The sequence below is a fragment of the Pseudomassariella vexata genome (assembly GCF_002105095.1).
Source record: "Pseudomassariella vexata strain CBS 129021 chromosome Unknown BCR38scaffold_8, whole genome shotgun sequence".
NCBI classification, from domain to species: Eukaryota; Fungi; Ascomycota; class Sordariomycetes; order Amphisphaeriales; family Pseudomassariaceae; genus Pseudomassariella; species Pseudomassariella vexata.
This window is the reverse complement of record NW_024467963.1, coordinates 1,440,908-1,461,216: the sequence shown is the minus strand read 5'-3', so window position 1 is coordinate 1,461,216 and position 20,309 is coordinate 1,440,908. Positions and strand designations below refer to the sequence as shown.

General features: G+C 48.8%; 5 protein-coding genes across 5 annotated transcripts; 2 read left to right on the top strand and 3 right to left on the bottom strand.

The window, feature by feature from the left end:
- Positions 1–1,520: 1,520 nt before the first annotated feature.
- Positions 1,521–5,302, top strand: BCR38DRAFT_345384 (acyl transferase/acyl hydrolase/lysophospholipase; the record flags this gene model as incomplete). The annotated part of the gene is made up of 9 exons (XM_040856178.1): positions 1,521–1,758; positions 1,891–2,482; positions 2,536–2,827; positions 2,879–3,272; positions 3,312–3,942; positions 3,995–4,099; positions 4,154–4,500; positions 4,552–4,609; positions 4,666–5,302. The coding sequence occupies 9 exons, from the start codon at positions 1,521–1,523 to the stop codon at positions 5,300–5,302; spliced, it is 3,294 nt and encodes a 1,097-aa protein (XP_040714991.1).
- A 1,408-nt stretch (positions 5,303–6,710) lies between these two features.
- On the bottom strand, positions 6,711–7,340 carry BCR38DRAFT_410268 (uncharacterized protein; the record flags this gene model as incomplete). Its single annotated transcript, XM_040858444.1, has 1 exon — positions 6,711–7,340. The coding sequence occupies one exon, from the start codon at positions 7,338–7,340 to the stop codon at positions 6,711–6,713; it is 630 nt and encodes a 209-aa protein (XP_040714990.1).
- A 1,918-nt stretch (positions 7,341–9,258) lies between these two features.
- BCR38DRAFT_371114 (uncharacterized protein) lies at positions 9,259–11,926 on the bottom strand. Its single transcript, XM_040857281.1, has 2 exons — positions 9,765–11,926; positions 9,259–9,708 (listed from the first exon to the last, which is right to left on the bottom strand). The coding sequence occupies exons 1-2, from the start codon at positions 11,538–11,540 to the stop codon at positions 9,520–9,522; spliced, it is 1,965 nt and encodes a 654-aa protein (XP_040714989.1). The 5' UTR covers positions 11,541–11,926; the 3' UTR covers positions 9,259–9,519.
- A 1,198-nt stretch (positions 11,927–13,124) lies between these two features.
- Positions 13,125–14,622, top strand: BCR38DRAFT_516548 (uncharacterized protein; the record flags this gene model as incomplete). Its single annotated transcript, XM_040865102.1, has 5 exons — positions 13,125–13,274; positions 13,328–13,364; positions 13,560–13,935; positions 13,989–14,111; positions 14,175–14,622. 5 exons carry the CDS (start codon positions 13,125–13,127, stop codon positions 14,620–14,622), a joined length of 1,134 nt encoding a protein of 377 aa, XP_040714988.1.
- A 1,164-nt stretch (positions 14,623–15,786) lies between these two features.
- On the bottom strand, positions 15,787–17,916 carry BCR38DRAFT_394191 (O-methyltransferase-domain-containing protein). Its single transcript, XM_040857605.1, has 4 exons — positions 17,811–17,916; positions 17,236–17,738; positions 16,583–17,155; positions 15,787–16,493 (listed from the first exon to the last, which is right to left on the bottom strand). Exons 2-4 carry the CDS (start codon positions 17,479–17,481, stop codon positions 15,969–15,971), a joined length of 1,344 nt encoding a protein of 447 aa, XP_040714987.1. The 5' UTR covers positions 17,482–17,738; positions 17,811–17,916; the 3' UTR covers positions 15,787–15,968.
- Positions 17,917–20,309: the final 2,393 nt, after the last annotated feature.

Sequence of the window (20,309 nt, the reverse complement as noted above, 5' to 3'; positions counted from 1 at the left end):
AGAAAACATGGGAGTATCTCTGAAAGGCTAGGTCCCTCTTTATGACGTCTTTGCTAATCATCTAGCACTTATAAAACCATAGGGAAAGACGATTATAATCTTGTCATAGCTATACACAGCCTGTATAATTGCCTCTCTACAAACAATACTACCAGACCCTGTAGTCGGCTTGCCTTCTTCAATTTTCGGTGAAGAGGGGACACTAATGTCATGTGTGGTTGTCTGCATATTAATTCTTTCGTGTCCATTTGTCGACATCAGCCTCATCGAGTCTGGCATGATGATCATTTGCTAGATCTGGAAGTGGCCACAGCCACCATTTAAGAAGCCGAATAAGACATTGCCGATTCTACATCTGGGGGAAACCGGTGTAGACCATGGCTGCAACAGTGGCGTCGTTTGTTGCCTTGTTCAGTCGCGAAGTGGGATCGGCACCCACTAACCCTTTTACTGTTCGGTGTCGGTTCAGAGCACCAATTGTATGATCTGATCAGTATGCACAGTAAATCGCTTACCCATCGTTACGATAGTATTGTGTAGCCTTCAGGAGGCCTCAAACAAGCTAGTTTGGCCACATTGGGATATGAGCGAATTAATAGCCCCTTCTCTCTCAAGTCTTTCCAATCGCCGCTTATCGTACCATTGATTTTCGGTATTCACTGTTACTCCTGTATGTCTTTGTCTAGGATTCACCAATCTATGCCTTCTGGGTACTTCAAGGTCGTCTGATATCACCATCGTTGTTACTGAAATGCGGAGCTTTTTCCAAAGTCCCTCGGGAAATCGCCCCGAACCCGAAAGTGTTCCAGCCCGAACCCCCAGTCCTCGCCAAACGACGCATTCTTTGACCAGCTCATATGTCCCTCCTATTAGTAGACGTTCCTCTGTCTCCGGAACTGTCGTGGAATCGGTTGATATTTTCGTGGATGCCCGGGAATCTTGGGTGCCCGAAGGAGAGCATGGGTCACCTCGGGGAAGAGACCTCAGCGCTTGTCGCGGTGCTTCACGCGGCGCTTCTCCCACGCCAACAATCACGATCACACCTCACAGTACGATTAATATAAATAGGAGTCAAGACAGTGCCTTGTATGTGCCATATTAAATGTCATGATCCCCCTGTATTGACATTACACGCTCAGGGAGAGGGCCGACTTGCCAACCTCTAAGCCAAATCACCTGCCGGGACAACCTCGTGCAATATCGCGTCAAACAACCATCACCTTTACAAACTCAAACAGTAATATTGTGGGTCAGTTAGACGCTGTTTCTGCTGTTTCTGCAAAGCCCGAAAGTACAAATGTGACAACGTCCACGGTTAATGTGTCAAGTCCTCAAGCCCATCCCTTGCCAGCGTAAGTTTATCCTGATTACCACATCCTCTTGACTTAAGACTTGCTGAAATTTGCCACTAAAGTGGTGCCCCAAATCGAAATGCGATGTATGATGCATCATATTCCACGCCGTCTTCATCCAACGTGGTATCATCCCAGCCAGAATACATGGAGGTCCGCCACCAAAGGATGTGCGAAGTGTGCGAAAATTCAACTGGAGCCATTTGGTTCTGCAATGTATGCATCAGTTCGTTCTGTGAAACATGCTGGGCAGCACAGTTTGTGCACAGAAAGGCGCGAGGTGGTGCCCTCCATGAGAAGACAAATCCAGATATCGCCGAGAAGGTCAACAACGTTCTATCGCCCCCAACAGATGACCGGGTTCGTGAGCAACTATACAAGGCTGACGAGGTCACCTCATGGTTTGGTAAGACCATCCGCCTCAACTTTCCTTTCACATGAAAACCACAGTATTGTTCCTTTCTATTTCTGGTCTTTGACTTGAATTCAAATCAGCTTTCTCGTGGAACTGCATACTGATACTCACATGGCTTTTCAGGGGTGGTACGTCCAGAGGATAATGCGCCACCTGTGTTCCAGGATTATGGCCGTTTTGAAGAACTAATGGCGAAGACAGATCCTGTCAGAAAGAAGCCCAGCTTTATGGAACAGTGGGCAGAAGTGGGTCGCGACAGGAGGACTCCGAGTCTGGTGTCTTTTGTCGGGCAAACAGGAGCTGGTAAGAGCACATTGGTGAAGCTTCTTATCGACTTTGCCACTGAAGGATCTCAGCATTACTCGACACCAGTGGTCGGACCTCGTGGAGCATATCTCCCTTCTTCAGAGGATGTACATTTGTACTTGGACCCACGAACAACAGAATCGCCTGGACCCATGCTGTATGCGGACTGCGAAGGTCTCGAAGGTGGTGAACGAGAACCCCTTGGAGCTATGTTCAGGAGGAAACGGCGAACAGACAGTAGCAAAGAAGCCCAACAGGCCACAAAAGCTGGTAAAGTCATCTTCGAAAGGGAGTTGGAGTGGGCAAGCGGACCGCGAGCAAGGAGTAGAGAGTTTGCTGTGACAAACCTGTACCCTCGACTGCTCTATACATTCTCGGACGTGATAGTGTTTGTGCTTCGCAACCCGAGGTGAGCCAAGACTTCCGCCGTTTGAATGACATGCTGATTCATACTCAATACAGGGTCATTGAGCATGTTTTCGAAAGACTGGTGCAATGGGCAGCAGCAGCCATCGAGACATCTTCAAACCAACCTGTGTTGCCCCATGCTGTGATAGCTCTGAATGCGTCCGAAAACAACATCGATGCTAGCTTCTGGGATGTCAAAACTAACACCGAGACTATACTGAAAGACTTGGCACTAACTGTTAACCGAAATGAAACTTTCAAAAAATGGGCTCAATTCTGGAGGGAGAGGGGCAAATCCATTGATAGCTTGTTAGACCTGATACTTTGTTACTACAGTTCCATACAGGTATGTTCGGACACAGAAGACGAACTGGAGCATGAGGGCTAAATAACTTAGATCATACGCTTGCCAGCCGATGGGCGCCCGAAGCTGATGGCAGAGCAAATTGAACAGCTCTACAGCGGTACCTTGTCAGCTTGCATTGCTGCTCGAATGGCCAGGAATCGAGTACGAATGCTCTTGGACGTGGAGGACTTGCACTCCTATCTGCAGGAGGCCTTCAATCACTATTCAGGCACCCTGGAATCGCCTTTTGACTTCGTCCAAGCATCCTTTCGAAATTCTCCGATCCCTCCCGACTTCGGTGGTAACATTCTCAAGTTGGCCTTGAGCGTCATGGGGAATTACCCGAAGATGGATGCACGGCGGATTTTCTCCGAACTCAGCTACATGGTTGCTTCATGCATCATGTTGGATTCTGCAAGACATAAAAACAAAGGCATGTTATCCTGTCTGCGTCAGGTGCGAAACTTACTGATGATTCTGACAGGGTCGGCCTCCCAGATTCTGCCGAAGTACATGAACCATCTAGATGATGCACTTGAGAATTTCTGCGATCAACATTGGCCATGCGAGTTCGTGAACTCGAAAACCGGGGTCAGGTGCGTCAATGTACGATCTGGACATACCAAAGGACACCAATCAGAAGATGGGAAAGTATTTGCGGCCGGAGATTATGAATCCAAGTTCTCGTGGAAGAGAAACAGTGCCGGGTTCCGCAACAAGGTCTACGCGTGTCTCGTTGAGTTACTCCAAGAGTTGAGCCAGCGTCTACAGGATGGTCAATCCGAGGAAGAGACTGCACCTCACATCCACAAAACATTGGTGCTGAACAATTTCTTCAGGCGCTCAACGCCCGATACTATGCTTTCGCAGGACTACAGCCCCTTGACCAGCCATACAGCTTGCTTTTGCTGCCTATTCGGACAGGCCGAACACTTTCTTCCATGCGGCCATGTATTGTGCACGGAGTGTCTGCGCTCGTACGGCCACCAAATAAGCACGTATGAGTTTGATATCCATGGCTGCCCAATCGAGGGAGCTAGAAACCGACGGGGTCCTTTGTGGACAGTTCAACTGCACCCCAAGTCAGCCGGGGTTCGCATATTGACACTCGACGGGTGAGTCGCCGATTGCAACTTTGGGAGCTAGCTGATGCTAACAATTAAACAGTGGCGGCATCCGTGGCATCGTTGAGCTGGAAGTGCTAAAACATTTGGAAGATGCACTTGGGGGAATACCAATACAGCGCTTCTTTGACCTGATGGTGGGAACCAGGTTCGTGCCTCCTCTTCTCGCTTGACATTCATCAACAAGTCTAAAAGAATTTAGCACTGGTGGCTTGGTGGCTCTCGGTCTTGGGGTAATGCATTGGGGAGTCGACAAATGCATCGAGAAGTTCGAAAGCCTCTGTGACGAAGCCTTTACTCGTCGCGTTGGCAGCAGTCTACCAGTAGTGGGCTCCTTCATCGACTACTACCATCACTCAAAGTATCAAACATCGACCATAGAGAGCGCTTTGAAAAAGGCGTTCTCTGAGGACCTTCTTTTATTTGGAGGTCGACGTCGGGCTGACTACGGATCACCAATTAAAGTCGCTGTTACAGCGACCTCACAAGCCGGAAACAAAACTTATGTCCTTGGTAACTACAACTCGTCGCGAAGTGATCAAAAGCCAAGTGAGTTTTTGTAGCGGAGAAGACGAGATATTAAACTTACGCATCGGCTAGGTCACTATCATTTCCAGCGGCCTGAAGCCATCGCCGCAGAACTGAAGATTTGGGAGGCGTATGTCCCTGTGGCCCCCTCAAAATTTGATTTGGCCTATACTGATGGCAACATAGCGCTCGAGCGACAACGGCGGCGCCGCGGTATTTCAAGCCTTTCCATCATGAGCCTGCCCTAAAGACTTACATCGACGGCGCGATTCTCCACAACAATCCAGTTCGTGTGGCCGATGCCGAGAGAAAGAGGCTATGGCCAGATTCATCCATCCCAGACCTCTTCCTCTCCATTGGAACGGGATACTCCGCTAGTTTGACTAGAAATATGTCAGAAAATAAAGCCACTGTTGAAAGGGGCGTCTTCAACCATGGACGGCAGCTGTATAAAATCCTGCGGAACAATATGGAGCAAACTTTGGATTGCGAGAGAGCATGGGATGATTATTTTGCCAGCGTCGCCACCGCCAGTACGAAGCTCTTTTGTGCCTCAAGGTTTCTTCGCATCAACCCCGACGTCGGAAGCATACCCGCTCTGGACGAGAAAGACAAGATGCACGATTTGCGCAAGACGGTGCAAGCAAGTCTGCGCCGGAATCTACGAATAAAGGACATAGCCAGGCAACTTATCGCCTCTTCATTTTACTTTGAGCTCTTGGACATCTCGGAATCCGAGGTGGATGGCAGGTTTCTGGTCCAAGGTACGTTCTATATTGACCACGCATCCCCGGATGCGCACCTTCCATGGGATGAAAACTAAGACGTTGATATATACAGGGAAGATTTATTGCCGGCTGCCGCAGCTTTCTAGTGAAATACGCGAGCTTGGGAAACATCTAAGACAACGAGGCATAGAAGGAGAATCCATATCGTTTGTCATATACGAGGATGGCGACGCAGAGGCTTCGATGAAGATTCCGCTACCCGATCGTGTTCTCGGCGTCATGATTCACGATCAAATATTTGATCTAGGGCGACTCAAGTTCCGCATCAAAAGCAAGGTCCTTCCCACTCACATCGTCATGTACTTTGGAGACGTCGCAATGCATCCCGTCAGCGGATGTCCCCGGTCCTTTGTTGCCGAGGACGACCAATCTGGCTCGGTTCCTGTCGCACACCCAATGCTTACAGGGGCTCTGTCGGCGCGCTACACTCATGGATCCCGGCGGCTGAGGAAGACAAGCGGAAATGATACTTGGAAGCCACCTGACCTCCGAGGCGTCCAGAGCTTATCCAACTTGCGGCAATATGCTGAGCCAGGTCGCGCCTTGGGAGATGACGGCATTGAAGTTGGCCTCACCGGACGAGCAGAGTCACAAACGCCAGCTACGACAGATCACCCGCACCAGGGGCAGCAAGTATATTTTGGGTCGTCTCCAGTCCAAAGGACAGCGTCCCCGTCGCTGATAGACTCGGTCCCGACACGGCGCAGGAATAACGCAACGCGTGACGCGTTTCGAAGTCTTTTATGGCCGGGAAAAGCTCGTCACATGGACGAAGATGATCACCCGTACGATGTTTCAGAGCCTCAGAATACCAGCGCCGGTCGCTACAACAGGGGCGTCATGGACTCAATACAAGGGAACGGAAACGCACATACTCAATTCCACGACGTTGATGCCACTTCCACCGTTATTGATGCACAACTGGCTTCCTCCTTGCAGTATTACAACGTGACGCCGGACGAGCTCGAAGTTTATAGACGATGGGTTCATCTGCTACAACCAGACGAATTAAGCAAGCCGCCATGGCTTCCTCCAACGAGTGAAACTACGGCTGGTTTCGCTCAGTCGTCCTATGGCTTGCATGAAATGCCCGGAGAGCTCTCGACGCCCGAGCCGCTCACTCCTAAGGATGCGTCAGGGCCTGTCGAGCTTCCAGCATGAAAATTGCAGGCGGCTTACCTCTTTGCGGGCTGGCAGTTGTTTTGTGTTATTTTCTTAGCATGTCAAGTTCACTAGCAATTATTGTCGATCAGTTCTTTCTCAAGCATGCTTGGATGCTCACTAGAGGCCATTAATATCAAAAAGTTTAGACATTTGAGTCCCCTTTACCTAGCATCAGGAAAAACATTTAACGGTAACATGGGAAATAGATTCTTCCAACATGTTTCTCATTCAATCATCCAAACTCCAATGATTGTAATCATCTGAGCCACGTAGAATACCTCAAGCCACAAATCTACCACGCCAATATCCACGTATTTCGTCCGTAAAGTCGGCCTTGATCTTACCGAGGGAAACTGGCTTAGTGCTAATTTCGCGTTCCATCAATCGCACAACATTGTAAGCTCTGTGCGCTTTTTTCTTGATGGCGGACAGAAACAGGATTCTTTCCATGTTGATACTGAGGGGTTCCGCCGCTAAAAGTCTCTGTTGCCTCACTTTGTTGTTCCACTGGGTAACAAATTTGGTCGGATCTCCTCCGCGGTACTCCAAGTGTGTAACGTGGAGCGTTGCCACTTCTCGAGCTATGTTCCGAGACTCGAATAGTGCCTCGAGGTATTGACATAGTTGCGTCCCGAAATGTAAGCTGACTAGTTTGTCCAAAAATGAGGCCTTAGTCGTGTTTTTCAATTTTAGTGCGAGAAGGCGTTCATCGACTTCCGTTATTTCTTTTCCTGAGTATGTTAGCCAAGTCGAAATGTCGAGTCCGATAAGGCGACAGGCTGCGTAAAAGCTGTCCTTATAGATTCGCCAGTTAGAATATCCATCCAAGTATCCCTCGTTTTCTGGAGTGAAATACCATCTGTACCACTTCAGAACAAACTCCTTTTTCTTACTCTGCTTCCTCATCATGATAATTTCCTCGGAGCTGCTTGAGCTTCCTGACTCGGGTTCGTCCCTTTCTTTAGAGTACTTGATGCTGGGAGTCGATTTGCTCGGGATTGTGTCTATGTCGATTGAACTCGGCTCCCTTTCATGCTTTAATTCTCCGCGGAAGTCCTCCGTTTAGCTTTGCCAGAATATTCAGCCCTTTGGTACGATTGAGTTGTCTCCTCATCCATGGGTCTCAGAGATAAATCCGGTCTCTTCCCCGTCCACTTCGAGCTTATTCCTGAACCCTCTTCCTTGCCTATGATATTGTTGCTCAAACCCAGTTTTCTTGGGCCAGCTACAACCTGGCTGCTCTCTTCCATCCTAAGTTTCTTCAGGACAGAAAGTTCCGTAAACTCCATTAGGCCTAACAATGGCCCTGATGGCAGCAATGGTACTTCGAGGCCGCTGCGCAGTATTCTCGAGTTATATTCGGATTCGTGTTGTTCAATCTACCTTGAAGCGGGTTGATTAGGCCTGCTCTCGGGTGTCTCATGTACTGGATTCGGATTTTCCTTCGGTCCAGCCGCTGCTGATGCTTTTATACGAGGCTTGGCGTGGTATTTGCAGGTGTCATACTGCACCTAGGGGTCAGACACAACTTGGCTGTCTTTCAGGCCTTGTGCGGAAGAGTGTTGATTGTCTTGCGTCCAACATAAGGCGACATGCTACTATGCGAGACTCTAATCACCAGAGTCGAGGGATGGAGAAAAGAATACCGCTGAAGCTGCTGCTGATCCTATAAATAAGTAAAGAAAGTTGGCGTAGAGTTTCTTCCCGGCGTTTCAGAGCCGAGAGTAGCTAGAATAGGGCCAGGATACTAGCAAATGCAGCACCTAACAAACTCAAACAATTGCTGAGAAAATCTAATAATAGTCTATAAACTCTAGCCTGGCTTATCGCCGACCGCCTAAATAGTCAGTCTAACCAATTCGAGACAACGATACGTCGTAGCTCTCGTAATTATATGTAATTAGAAGAGCGATCCGCTCAAATCTATACCTTCAGGTTACTATCAAGAATAGTTATTCGGATCCGTAAAGGGGAGAGCTAGATTCGTAGAAGCTAAGATATATTTATTAGCTCCTATAGTAATATCTAGGATATCATTCCATTGTTAGTGGGATGTCAGAAGGGTAAGAGCGACATTGGGGCAGTAAGTGTCGGAATCTGGAGCGTGGGTTAGTCCAATGGACTATGTATGATCTTGCTGTTGGACCTTTGTTAGGCAACCTTGGTGGGCTTTTCCAAGACCACCAAGGTTACCACGTGACTTAGCCCTTCGGGACTAAGTCCAACCTTCGTGCTCCATAGGTATAGATAGAATGTGATGCTTTTACAACCTCACAAATCTTTGACCACCTTTGCGTGTAACAACCTTCAATGCTACTACACCAAGACAGCCAAGTCAAAGAGAAAAGTATATGGCCGCAAACCGTACGATTATGGGCCAATATGACCTCTACCCATCGAACCACAGAAGTCCTGGCTATGGTCAATCATTCCTGTCTATATAAGGTCCCTATGGCCGCCATTTACTTCTCTCAAGACTCTTAAGAGATCATGACACTTTCAATACAAGACCATTTGCCCACAATCCAACACTTGCGACTTGGAAAATAATATGGGATATTTTTGGGGAAGTGCGGGTACGGAGTGGAAGATAAAGGTGTAAATTGTGCTCTAGTATAGTTGGCGCGTGAGAGGGAGAAAAATAACTATGTAGGTGAGGACTTTGCGTTGCTGAGGTTCTTGGTGAAATAGGAGTATGAATTGGCCAAGGTAAGGGCTCCGATTTACTGGGAGCTAGGTAAATTGGCTACATTTTATCCAATAATACTTGGGATGACAGTTACGAACAGGCGAATTCATTCAAGCGATTTTGAGAGCAAGAACATTTGTTGATTGCTAATATTTACTTTATCATTGTGCATATTACTAAGTAGGTATTTATTTCCGACGTGAGTCGAATCTAGACCGGGGAATATACCCACTGGGTTGCTAGACACGGGTCTTTTGCCATACTTTCCAACGGTGATACATGAACACTCACGTCCCAATAACGGCTCTGCGTATAGAAACAAGACCATAATCGTGAATATACACAGTAGAAGATTCTAAACCGGCAAGTCTGCTCGGCGGCGTCATTACCCCCTCCAGCTCATACCCTGCATAACGGACCGTTCTGCGTCGGCAGGCCCGTTTCAGTCTCGACTTCCCATCCTTCACTGCCAACAGTATGCAGCGCGTAGAATACATTATACGGGTCATACTTCTGCTTGATGGACAATAATTTGTCATAGTTGGTTCCCCAAAAAGACTGTTGCCAGTCGGGCTCAGACGAGTCGGCCTAGATTGCGTGTTAAGACTGACCATCGAGAAAAAGAGTGCTTGGGTTAGACTTACCTCACCGAGATAGGACCCAGCACCAGGCGAAACTGCACGCCATTGGCCCATACATCCATACGTCATGCTATCACTGAGGGTTTTGATATCGTCGGTCGATGTGCCATCAGCCCACGCGACGGCAGTGATGGCATGAAGTACTGTCTCCCTCCATGCCGGGTTTGCGGAGTTCTCGGTATTATCGGGATGTAGTTCGGCCTTCATGTTGAATCCTGTGAAATAGAATCCATTCTCCGTCGTGTTCTTAATCACGACAAACGTTTCGTTCATGAGCGTCTCGTTTTCCCACCGATTACGGGGAAACAGTCGCGATGCGATGCGGCCAGCGTCGAGCCCGACGGTCTCGAGCGGGAAGCTGGGCTGCCACGCGTCATAATAGTTGTCGTAGTATGTCGCGTTGATATCGAGTTCTATGCCAAGATCTGCCAGTTCCAACAGCCAGGGTTCCAGGAGGGAGTCGTGCTCATCTTTCGACATGTTGGGCGCGAAAAAGGGGGTCATGCCGAAGTAGTACTCATCCTCGCCAATGGCATATGCACGGAAATACGCATATGCGCCCGCGTCGGCAAAGGTAGTAAAATGAGTCCAGAAGTAGTACATAGCCTGCCAGAAGACCTCGGACGTGCCTGTGTCGGAGGTGGTGAAGGTGAAGCTGGAGACTGTAGCGCCTATTTTGGGCCAGGCTTTTACCGTGACGGATGTAACCACTCCAAACGTGCTGCCGCCGCCTCCACGCAACGCCCAGAAGAGATCCGAGTTCTTCTCCTCGGAGGTCGACAGGAATTTGCCGTCGGCGGTGACGACTTCCATAGCCAGGACTTGATCCGCTGCGAGGCCGTAGATGCTGCCTAGGGGCGAATGACCGCCGCCGGCGATATATCCCCCCGCGAAACCGACGGTCTCACCTTCACCGCCGATGACGGTGACATCGTGCTCGTCCGCAGCTGCATAAATCTCATATGATTGGACCCCTGAGCCGATCTTAAAGGCTTTGCCGGTGTAAGTGCTGCTATTGTAATTCGACAAGTACGAAATGCCCTTCAGGTAATGAGTCCAAATACTCAATGCACCTGCGCCAGCAGACTTGCCCGCGAAGTCGTGTCCAGTGTTTTTGATGACGAGGCGCATGTTGAAAGTACGTGCAAAGTTGATGGCGAGCTGAATATGCGCTACGCTGGTTGCATTGACGACGTAGTAAGGGAAACCACCCAGCGTGCAGTTGGCTGGCTCTCCGTCAATGGGCATGCAAGTCGCCCCCTGGTAAAAAGGCGACATGACGGAGGTTGGGTGGTCCATGTGTAGATGCGAGTTGGTGAAGTTGGACGCGAGGTAACTGCAGTAATCTTCATCGTAGTTGTCCCAATTTGAGTAGCATGGCGAGGCGATCGGAGCCACGTCGAGGAGCGATTTGCCCAGCAGTCTCTTGAAGATGGACCAAACGAGGCCGTTGGGCCATATCTCGTTATCGATGTATGCCCTGCAATTGCTGTCAGAGCGTTTCATCTCTGAAGACGCGTCGACGAAGGAAAAGAGGGATGCCAGGGCGTCATGGTGGTCATCGAGTTGCTCGTGGAGTTCGGAGGCGATTGAATTCAACAGACCGGGTGTCAACTGTAGAGTCTCTCCTGGAAACAGACTACCATCGTGCGCGATTTGTTCCGCAGCGGGTGAGAGAGATGATGGTGGAGTTGTCGTGAAAGAATCATCAGCCGGCAGTGCTTGTACCAGTTTCGAAGCTGCACCAACTGTGGCCAGGAATCCTCTGGCATTCACCATCTTTAATCAGCATGCAGCCGCAATACGAACCCGGTCCTGTATCAAAGAGCAGCTGACTGGTGAGATGCCGAAATCCCCCACGTGCCAAGGCAAGGCAAGCCGAAAACTTGGACGATGGATCGACCAGCAAGTACTATGCATACCACCACGGGAAAAGTTTCGCAGGCCAACCTGCATGAATGTACGAGTCAACCGAAGGAGCGAAACAACGAGTGTGTATAGTGGAAGGTCAACGCAAGCAAAGTTAATTACAGAAGAACTCGACCAATCTCCAGTAGTAGCAGCCAGAAGGTCACCAAACGGACATTTCTATTTGCCGGTGGTGCCGCTCACGATGACCGTGGAGTGGCCTCGGCAACATTTAGATCGAGTGCGCAATCTATTTCAGTGGAGAGTCATCATGGGGTGCTATATATTGATCGCACGATCATGAACGACTTAATATTCAGCATACATTAGCGTCCTGTGTGCTGCAGTACCGAAAGGACGCGCAACTAGGTCACATCCGAGCGCGATTTTCACCCCGAGACCCACCTCCAGATATCTAAACAGCGACAACAGTAGATTATTCCTTAGTTATGATATTTAGTCCTAATACCCGAATTTCTGGGTTTCTGGATTTCCGGATTGTCTGTACATTATGCCGAACCTCTGCAGCAGTACGCAGAACATATCTTTGGCTACAGATTATGAGGGCGACATCATCAGCTATATGCTGCGCCCGGTGCGCACGGAGCATTTCCGACTATGGAGTAAGAGTAAGGCGTCGTAGATCCGGGGATCATCGGGAATCCGTGCCGTAAGCTTGGATGACGAGATTCTTCTCATATGGATATTCATGCCATGTATACTTTTAGCGCTTCCTTAGCCCGCATATTTTGAGGCAGGCATAGAGTAAGTGCTAAGCATAGTAAAACATAATGCGTAGAGAAAGTTGGTCAACAGCATGTCCTCTGGACTAACCCACGACTTACCCTGGCTCGAAGAGTAATAAACCCGTCTTTCAAACTTGAAGAACTACATGGACAATCCAATGGACGTGAGGTGCGAAATTGAGTCAGCCATAAATTTAATACAGATCTAAACTTGCAACACAACTACGCAATATTTCTAAGATTATATAAGCGGGACCCTGTAAGATCTGGGTAACGAGTCAGTATTTATGGACCCTTTTCAGCCGATAGGTCATTAATATATGATATTTATATAACTGGTACACAAGAGATTGCCAAGCCCACTAAGTACTGTTCCGATTTACCGGGATAAATCGACGATCTCAATCAAAGTATCAACTCCGGAATTTACGATTCTGGTACAACGTAGGATGTCGATACAGTATGCACGGCAGCACCCCAGGTCTAGTGTATAGCATGAGGCTTAAGAAGAAGGATATTGTCAAGACGCACATGGAAATTCTTCTCGACAAATATGATGGACACATGTAAATATGCCCATGTGGTAAAGTATCCTGGTTGACAACAAATTTGAGGCTTGATGTGCTCCATGGGATAGCGGTGGTTACTTTTTTCCTAGTTCTGGCTTTTCGGGTTTTGACAGTCGTTTGGATTCCGACTACGACTCATGATGGGAGACACTGGGCTTCAGCCCATTGCGGTGGCCATCACCATCTTTTGCCCATGTCTTGCATTCGTTTTCGTGGTTTTGCGCACGTACAGCCGGTATTTCTTGACAGAGACACTGGATTGGGATGATACTTTGATCGGAATACCTATGGTTAGTCTTCAAATTCACCACTATCTCTTTGTGCCATGATTGACTAGAGACAGGTTCTCTCAATTGGTTTGGCGTATGTTACTACCGAAGGTATGTGGAACTGCACAGTCCCTTACGACTTCAATATCTGACTTTGTGTAGGCATATACGCCAATTTTCTCGGATACCACATCCAAGACATACCGCTCGAGCAATATGATTCAGTCAAAGCCGCAAAGGTAACGGATCCTTTGTAAAAACCGTTGTGGCTCAACCTTCTATCACATGCTAACACACACCATTTAGTTGAACTACGCGACCCAGCTCATGTACAACCCGATCTAGCCCTCGTCAAAAACGCGGCCCTCTTCCTTTTCCTCCGAGTCGGCGGCTCGAAACCAACGCTAAGGAAATTCATCTGGGCACTTCTCATCATCAACAACGCCATGATGGTAGCCATTTTCGTAGCCGACATGCTGCAGTGCATACCGATACGGAAGACGTTCTACCCGACAATCCCTGGCCAATGCATCTCGATTGGGGACTTCTTCATCGCCACGGCCGCGCTCACAATTCTCACGGATATTTTGGTTCTGATTATTCCTGTGTGGCTGGTCGCTGGGTTGCAGTTGAAGTTGAGCAAGAAGGTGGCGGTAACGTTTCTGCTATCTCTGGGGCTTGTGTATGTTCAGTTCCTACGTTCTTTGTGGATGGGCTTTCTAATATTGATTCTAGGGTGACTGCGGTTGGTGCTTTCAGGATGTGGTACTTGATAGACTCATATTACGGTGCGCCGAACCCAGACGCGACATATGGCGTTGCTGGGACTGCCTCTAGCATTGAGGTCAACTTGGCAATGTTAGTCCTATCTCAAAGCCCCTCTGAACGGTGGACTAGTGATTAACGAGTACATCCCAACAGCATTGCAGCATGTGGTCCAGCTTTGAAACCCTTGTTGCACTACTGGTTCCCGCGGCTCTTCGGCAACACGAAGAACGCCTCTAGTATGGGCCCTAGCGGCTCCTACGGCCTTCGGTACGGGAAATCTATGGCGACGACTAAGCGCTCGACAATCCACACAGTCCGCAACGGCAGTACCCCGCGTCATGATAGCTTCGAACTGCGCAGTTTCCCTAGAAAAATGTATTCGTGTAAGGAAAGAGGTGATACCCTCAATGACGACGACTCCGCAAAGGATATTGCGCTGTCGAATCGGCAGGGAATTATGAGAAAGACGGATATCGACGTTAGTTATACGTCTATTGACAGTCGGCCAGAAAGCTGGCCGGTAACAGTGCAGGATGAGACTGATTTTGGCGGTTATCCTAGGCGAATGACCGGGAGGGTTACGCCGGAGAGGATGGTTTGACTGGATGTTGAACATGAAATTATGAACACATAAGTTATGAATATGATTTATAAGTGCCTTGCTTATACGTATTGGTCACCGCACCGTCCATACCACCATCATAGTATGAATCTCCAATAAACTGAAAATATTTGCCCTTGGGCCTCAGAATGAAAGGTTGTTCTTCCCCAAACGAAACAGGAACAAAGTCATTTTTTGCACTTCTTACAGGCCGATCCCCATGATTCCGTCCTTGGTGTAGAAACATCAATTGGCTAGCTTCGCAAAGTGAGTTATAGCAGCGAAAGTATATTTAATCGATCTGAACTAACCTGGCAACTGTGGTTCAAACTCCGTCTGGGGACATTCTCCACGGCTCGGAAAGTTCTCGAAATAGAAGTCGAGTAGCATTATCCGCTACAAGCGCTCAGCACCACTGGGCTGCAGTGCTCTAGTAAACTTGGACATTTGCTGAACCAATAGTCACCTGAAACACCAGGGTCCAGGTAGAATGAACCCCGAGTCAAACATATGTTCGTACGAAAGGGCCATACACACTATCGGCATGGTTCACGCCCATGATGAGAAGTAGCAACCCCAGCTCCGGTATCTAACTGTGCTTTCACTGCCTTAAATTATGGCCCCAGGCGGTAGTCAAAGCGTAGAATCTTCGGCACTACGGTGTATACTGAACAGCCGACTCAAAGGCATCTATATTGTAGCCTCGAAGGTAACTTCTGCCATCTTCATGGTAGACTTCAATCCATGGAGGCCCAGACTCCATCGTCACACCCAGACAAACTAAACTGCCCTTACAGGCCAGGCTTCGCCGGGCAGATCGCCAGGCAGATCACAACTCAAAACCCGCCACCACCCTTGGGTTCCCCTCTCTACGGTTCTGTAACCCTGCGTGAGGCGTCAGGAAAATGGCACTGCAAATTTCAGCCTGCATATGTTTGATGAGGCGGAGTTTCCAGTGTTTCTTTCACTTTGGCCCCCTCCACTTCACATCTTCCTCCCCCTCTCCCCGCCCCAAAAAGAAAAAAAAACCAAAAAAGGCATCTTACCCAATGAGGAAAGTCATTATACAGGTACTTCTACAAGTTTGTATGGTACGCCGAGGTAGTAGAGCCTATGTATTTCCTCGCAGGTGAGCAATCGAGAGTCGCCCCTGCTTCCCCCGCCCCCCGGCCCCGGCGGTACCCTACAACAGTGTGGATATGCGATACTTGCGTACGACAAATGCATCATTCCAATGTCCTATAATCGCACTACCAATGTGAGCAGCACTGGACTAAAAAGAGAAGTGGGACTATGCGCAAGTAGTTCTGGCAGAAGATGGCTATAATTCTGGAATACCATATAGCCTATCCGCGCCAAACAGCCTCAATGACAGCAAAGAAATTCTGTGGGTTGGCATTCACATTCGCCACCTCAAACCTCTCATCCGCCAACCGGAAAACCTCCTTCCAAGCCTTGACCGGCCTCTCCTTCCCATTAAACAATGCCATGAGCCTCAAATCCGTTGCGGACCCCATCTGCTTGATGGATCGCGGCAGCTGCGGCGCCTCGGATGCTTCGCCCTGGTTGCCAATGTACTCAAAGAGGATCACACGCGCCCCGGGCTTGAGGGCAGGGATCAGAGCCTGCAGGATCTTGGCGGCTTCGGCGTCGGGCCAGTCGTGCAGGATCATCTTGAAAATGTAGATATCAGCCTGCACGGTCTGGGGCTTGAAGAAGTCGTGCTCCCGGAAGGTGACGCGGGATTTGAGGTCAGCGGGCAGGTTAGCCTCGAAGGACGACTTGACTTTGGGAAGGTCCTCGACGGTGATGGTTAGGTCGGGGAAGTGCTGAGCTAGGACTACGGCGTCGTGGCCCGCGGAGCCACCAACCTGTGATAGTCATCAGTCAGCAAAGTTCCATGATAGTTTGGAAAGTCATGGGGTCTGGGGGTTAACACGCGGAAAAAGGAGGCACTCACATCAACCACCGTCGCCTTCCCCACAGACTTCCAATCATGCGCATCAAGCACCACCCCCTCCAAGTGGAAAATCTCCTTGACGTATCTCATAAACTCAACAAAGTTCTTCTGCCTCCACCCCTGCTTCTCCCCGTCTCCATCATTCTCCAACATATCCCACGAATTACCATGTTTCCCAAACTGCCCCCCCGCATGAAACAGCGCAAAAGACGACTCGTCCATTTTCTGCGTCAGCTCGGGCTTGCCCTGGCTATACCGCCGCAGCGCCTCGTTCATGACCATCAGGGGCGCTCCCGCATCGTCCAGGATGGAGGAGACGAGGGCGCGCAGACCGGCCGACTTGGCGAGTGCCGCCGAGCGAGACGTGTGCTCGATGCGGGAGGTCGACTTGCCTGGTTCGATCTCGACGAAGATGCGTAGGGAGACGGCGTGTTGTAGCACGCGAAAGACGACCTCGTGGGGGAGGGAGGTGTGGGTTGCGATTTCGGCGTAGGTTGCCGAGCCAGAGACGGGGACGGCGGACCAGAAGTCGAAGAAGTTGAGGATGTTGAGGCAGGCGGCGTCGGGCATGCACTGTGTTCGTGTTAGTCGATCTGTAGGTATGGCATTGGGGAAAGGGAAAAGTGAGAAACGTGAGAAAAGACAGGGCTTACGTTGTGGACGTAGTTAAAAATACTCTCGCTTGGGCCTTGGGTAAGGTACCACATATCGTTGAGTGCGTCCAGTAGCACTTGGCGTGTCATGAAGATCTCCGGTGACAGATTGGAATAGCTGGTTGGACTGTCCGCCGCGAAAGTCGGCTCTGGCACTTTGTTCTCACGGAGGTAGGCAGTCAAAGTCTCTGAGAGCTCAGTGATCTTAGCCGCGAGGCTCTGGAGGGTTGGTTGTGGTTCAGCCATTCTGAGAAGGCTTGGAAGAATTACTCTGTGCTACTGAGAAACAGGAGAGAAAGATGGGTGAGAGGATTTCATGAGACGGAATCATGAGCTGGGGGCCAAGCCAGTCATTTTATAGCCCTTTTCTTCTCCCCACCTTCCATCACTTACCATGAGATCATGGTGCCGAACCGCAACTTGGCATACTGGACTGTATCGGCATCTAAATGCTTGGAAGAGAAGGTGTGATTGGGGAGATCGCAAATGGCAAGGCACGAAATCTGATTAGATTATCTTATCAATCTGATAACTACACGTCCCCAGGGATTATAATTGTTAGTGTAGTGACTTACCAGGATCCTGGCTAATGCACTTAATGCTTTTCGGCTAAAAGTCACTTTTCTAGTAATTTCTATGGAAAGAAACTGTTACACGCAAAGGTGTTCAAAGATTTATGAGGTTGTAAAAGCATGACATTCTATCTAGTCCTATGGAGCACGAAGGTTGGACTTAGTCCCAAAGGGCTAAGTCACATGGTAACCTTGGTGATCTTAGCAAAGCCCACCAAGGTTGCCTAACAGAAACCTCTAATACAAATTACATAGCACCTCAGCACTACAGATTTGGATCCTATTGAAAATGTATGGGGTTGGATGAAGAGTTGGATTAAGTCGGAATACGACATTCAGAGCCTTTCTATAGAAGAGCTCCGTGTAGCAATTCAGAGAGCGTGGGAAGCAATTCCAGAAGACGGGTTGTTGGAGTTAGCCCATTCAATGCCCTGAAGGCTCCAGGAGGTTATTGATAGAAATGGTGAAAGTACTGGGTACTAGAAAGTGCTAGAAAATAGGTGTAAGTAGATGTCTATGGACTTGAATTAATTTGGAATAGTGTCCCTTGGCGTGTACCAAACTAACAATTATAATCCCTGGGGAGGTGTATGTAGCTCCGTGGATTGCAAATTTGGCCAAGCCGCTTAGATCAACATCGTAGTTTAGCATCGTTCTTTATTGGGTGATGGTGCCTTGGCTCTCGTATATAGTGGCGTGTTTCTCGCATGCCGAGACCACTGAACGAGGGTAGCGCCAATCAGATTTGGACTGTGAGGTGGTTCGGATTCTTGGCCATCTGAGACATTTTTTTCAGTTTATCTTAACAATCTCAACTAACATTAATTTTTCTAAACTGAGATTTTAAGAAACAGCAGCTTTACACGCTTGCACTTTAAGTGTCATCCAACTAGTCCATGCAGACGGTATAATCCCCAAGCACAACAAGTGTTAGCGACGTCCGTGCTCACGCTAGATATCACATTTTGACCGAAGTATCGATTATATACATTCTACATACAAAAGGTAACCCCATCTGTAAGCAACGCTTAATTCTACCCCACCAAGACTGCGCTACACTACTGCATGCTCACTACTGCATGCTCACTACTGCATGCTCACTACTGCATGCTCACTACTGCATGCTCACTACTGCATGCTCACTACTGCATGCCATCACGCACCTAGCAATGCGTGAAACAGCTCCTCCTTACTCAGGAGCTGTAAATCGTATGTCTTCTCCGGCCAGTCCTTCATCCACGCCCAGACGTGCTCTGCGGGGTTCAAATTCAGGCTTGACGGTGGCTACTCCATCTCATCGGTCCCGAAATCGTCCCCATTGAGGCTCCTAAGGGTCTGGATAGCTTTGGTGGCGTATGTATTTTTAGCCGGTGGTTTGGTGATGAAATACATGCCGATCAAAATAAGCCAATGAGCTGGGGTCTTGCCTTGCTAACATTTATGATACCTGAGAGTCGTAACAAGCATAAATTAACCTCTGTCTCATCTTTTTCAGCCAAACTTCATTACACACTTGTCGGCATCATCATCCGAGACCCCACTACTCCACTAAGTTCTAGTCTCCGAAACCTCGCAACTTGGGGGAGAGGGGTAACCGCCCCTCGTTGAATACCGACTACGTAAGTATGTGTGGGATTGAGCGCCACAGTATGTTCTAGTGTAACGGGGTAAGGCCGGACATCCGGGAAATAGGTTACGGGGCTAGGAGAAAGTTTATTTTCTCTTCTTTTAGAGGCACAGAGGCAGAGTCCCCCATCTTCACGCATCATCATCCTCATCTTCATATCATCATCTCCTTCTTATCTATATCTTCACCCTCGTTTTTCAGTCAGTTATTTAGTTATCTAGTTATTCAGCTTATCTTTACGTTCGAGATCCTATTATCACGATACGAGTATCAGAGGCACATCCGACCAACTCGCGCACCAGACGTGTAAGAGCTTCGCTCTTATAACCAGTACCACGATCTTCGTCTGATCAGACCAACAGATAGATAGATCTATTAGTACTGGAGCCGTCTGTTCAGTGTGTTAGTTGGTAGGTATATCCTACTGACCGCCTGTCCCCGTTTCACTAGGCTGAAAGCGGTATAGTTGCAAGTGTGGATAGTGGGTCCGACCCTCCCACATAGTACCTCCTGGTAACACCAACCTACGCAACACAACGCGTAGAGCAGGCATAGCGATTAACACGTCATCCAGAATTATTAGTAGAGGGCCGATTCCCTCACCATGTCCCCAAATAGAGATAGTGGTGTGAATCCGCTAAGGCGTAGCCTGTTCCCAGTTGCTAGGTGTTGGACCAAATAACCGTCAAAAGACGAGGGACCCACTCGTATTAGAATGAGGTATTTTTGGTAGTTATAAGATCTGATACTAGGCTAGATGTCGTATTACACGTGTATCTGATCAATAGTAGGGGTCAAAGTAATTGATTGATGTATCTTGGTTGTCTTCTGTTGCATTCGACCGACTGCTGGTGTGACCTTGTGTAGTGAGGGGT

What these genes read in the sequence shown, in the direction of transcription:
- BCR38DRAFT_371114 (XM_040857281.1), bottom strand. Translation starts at nt 11,540, where the DNA reads ATGGTGAATGCCAGAGGATTCCTGGCCACAGTTGGTGCAGCTTCGAAA. An exon ending in CTGGGTCCTATCTCGGTGAG is followed by an intron (nt 9,709 to 9,764) that starts GTAAGTCTAACC and finishes CACGCAATCTAG; the next exon opens with GCCGACTCGTCTGAGCCCGA.
- BCR38DRAFT_394191 (XM_040857605.1), bottom strand. Translation starts at nt 17,481, where the DNA reads ATGGCTGAACCACAACCAACCCTCCAGAGCCTCGCGGCTAAGATCACT. An exon ending in TTTTTAACTACGTCCACAAC is followed by an intron (nt 17,156 to 17,235) that starts GTAAGCCCTGTC and finishes ACACGAACACAG; the next exon opens with TGCATGCCCGACGCCGCCTG. An exon ending in GGAAGGCGACGGTGGTTGAT is followed by an intron (nt 16,494 to 16,582) that starts GTGAGTGCCTCC and finishes TGACTATCACAG; the next exon opens with GTTGGTGGCTCCGCGGGCCA.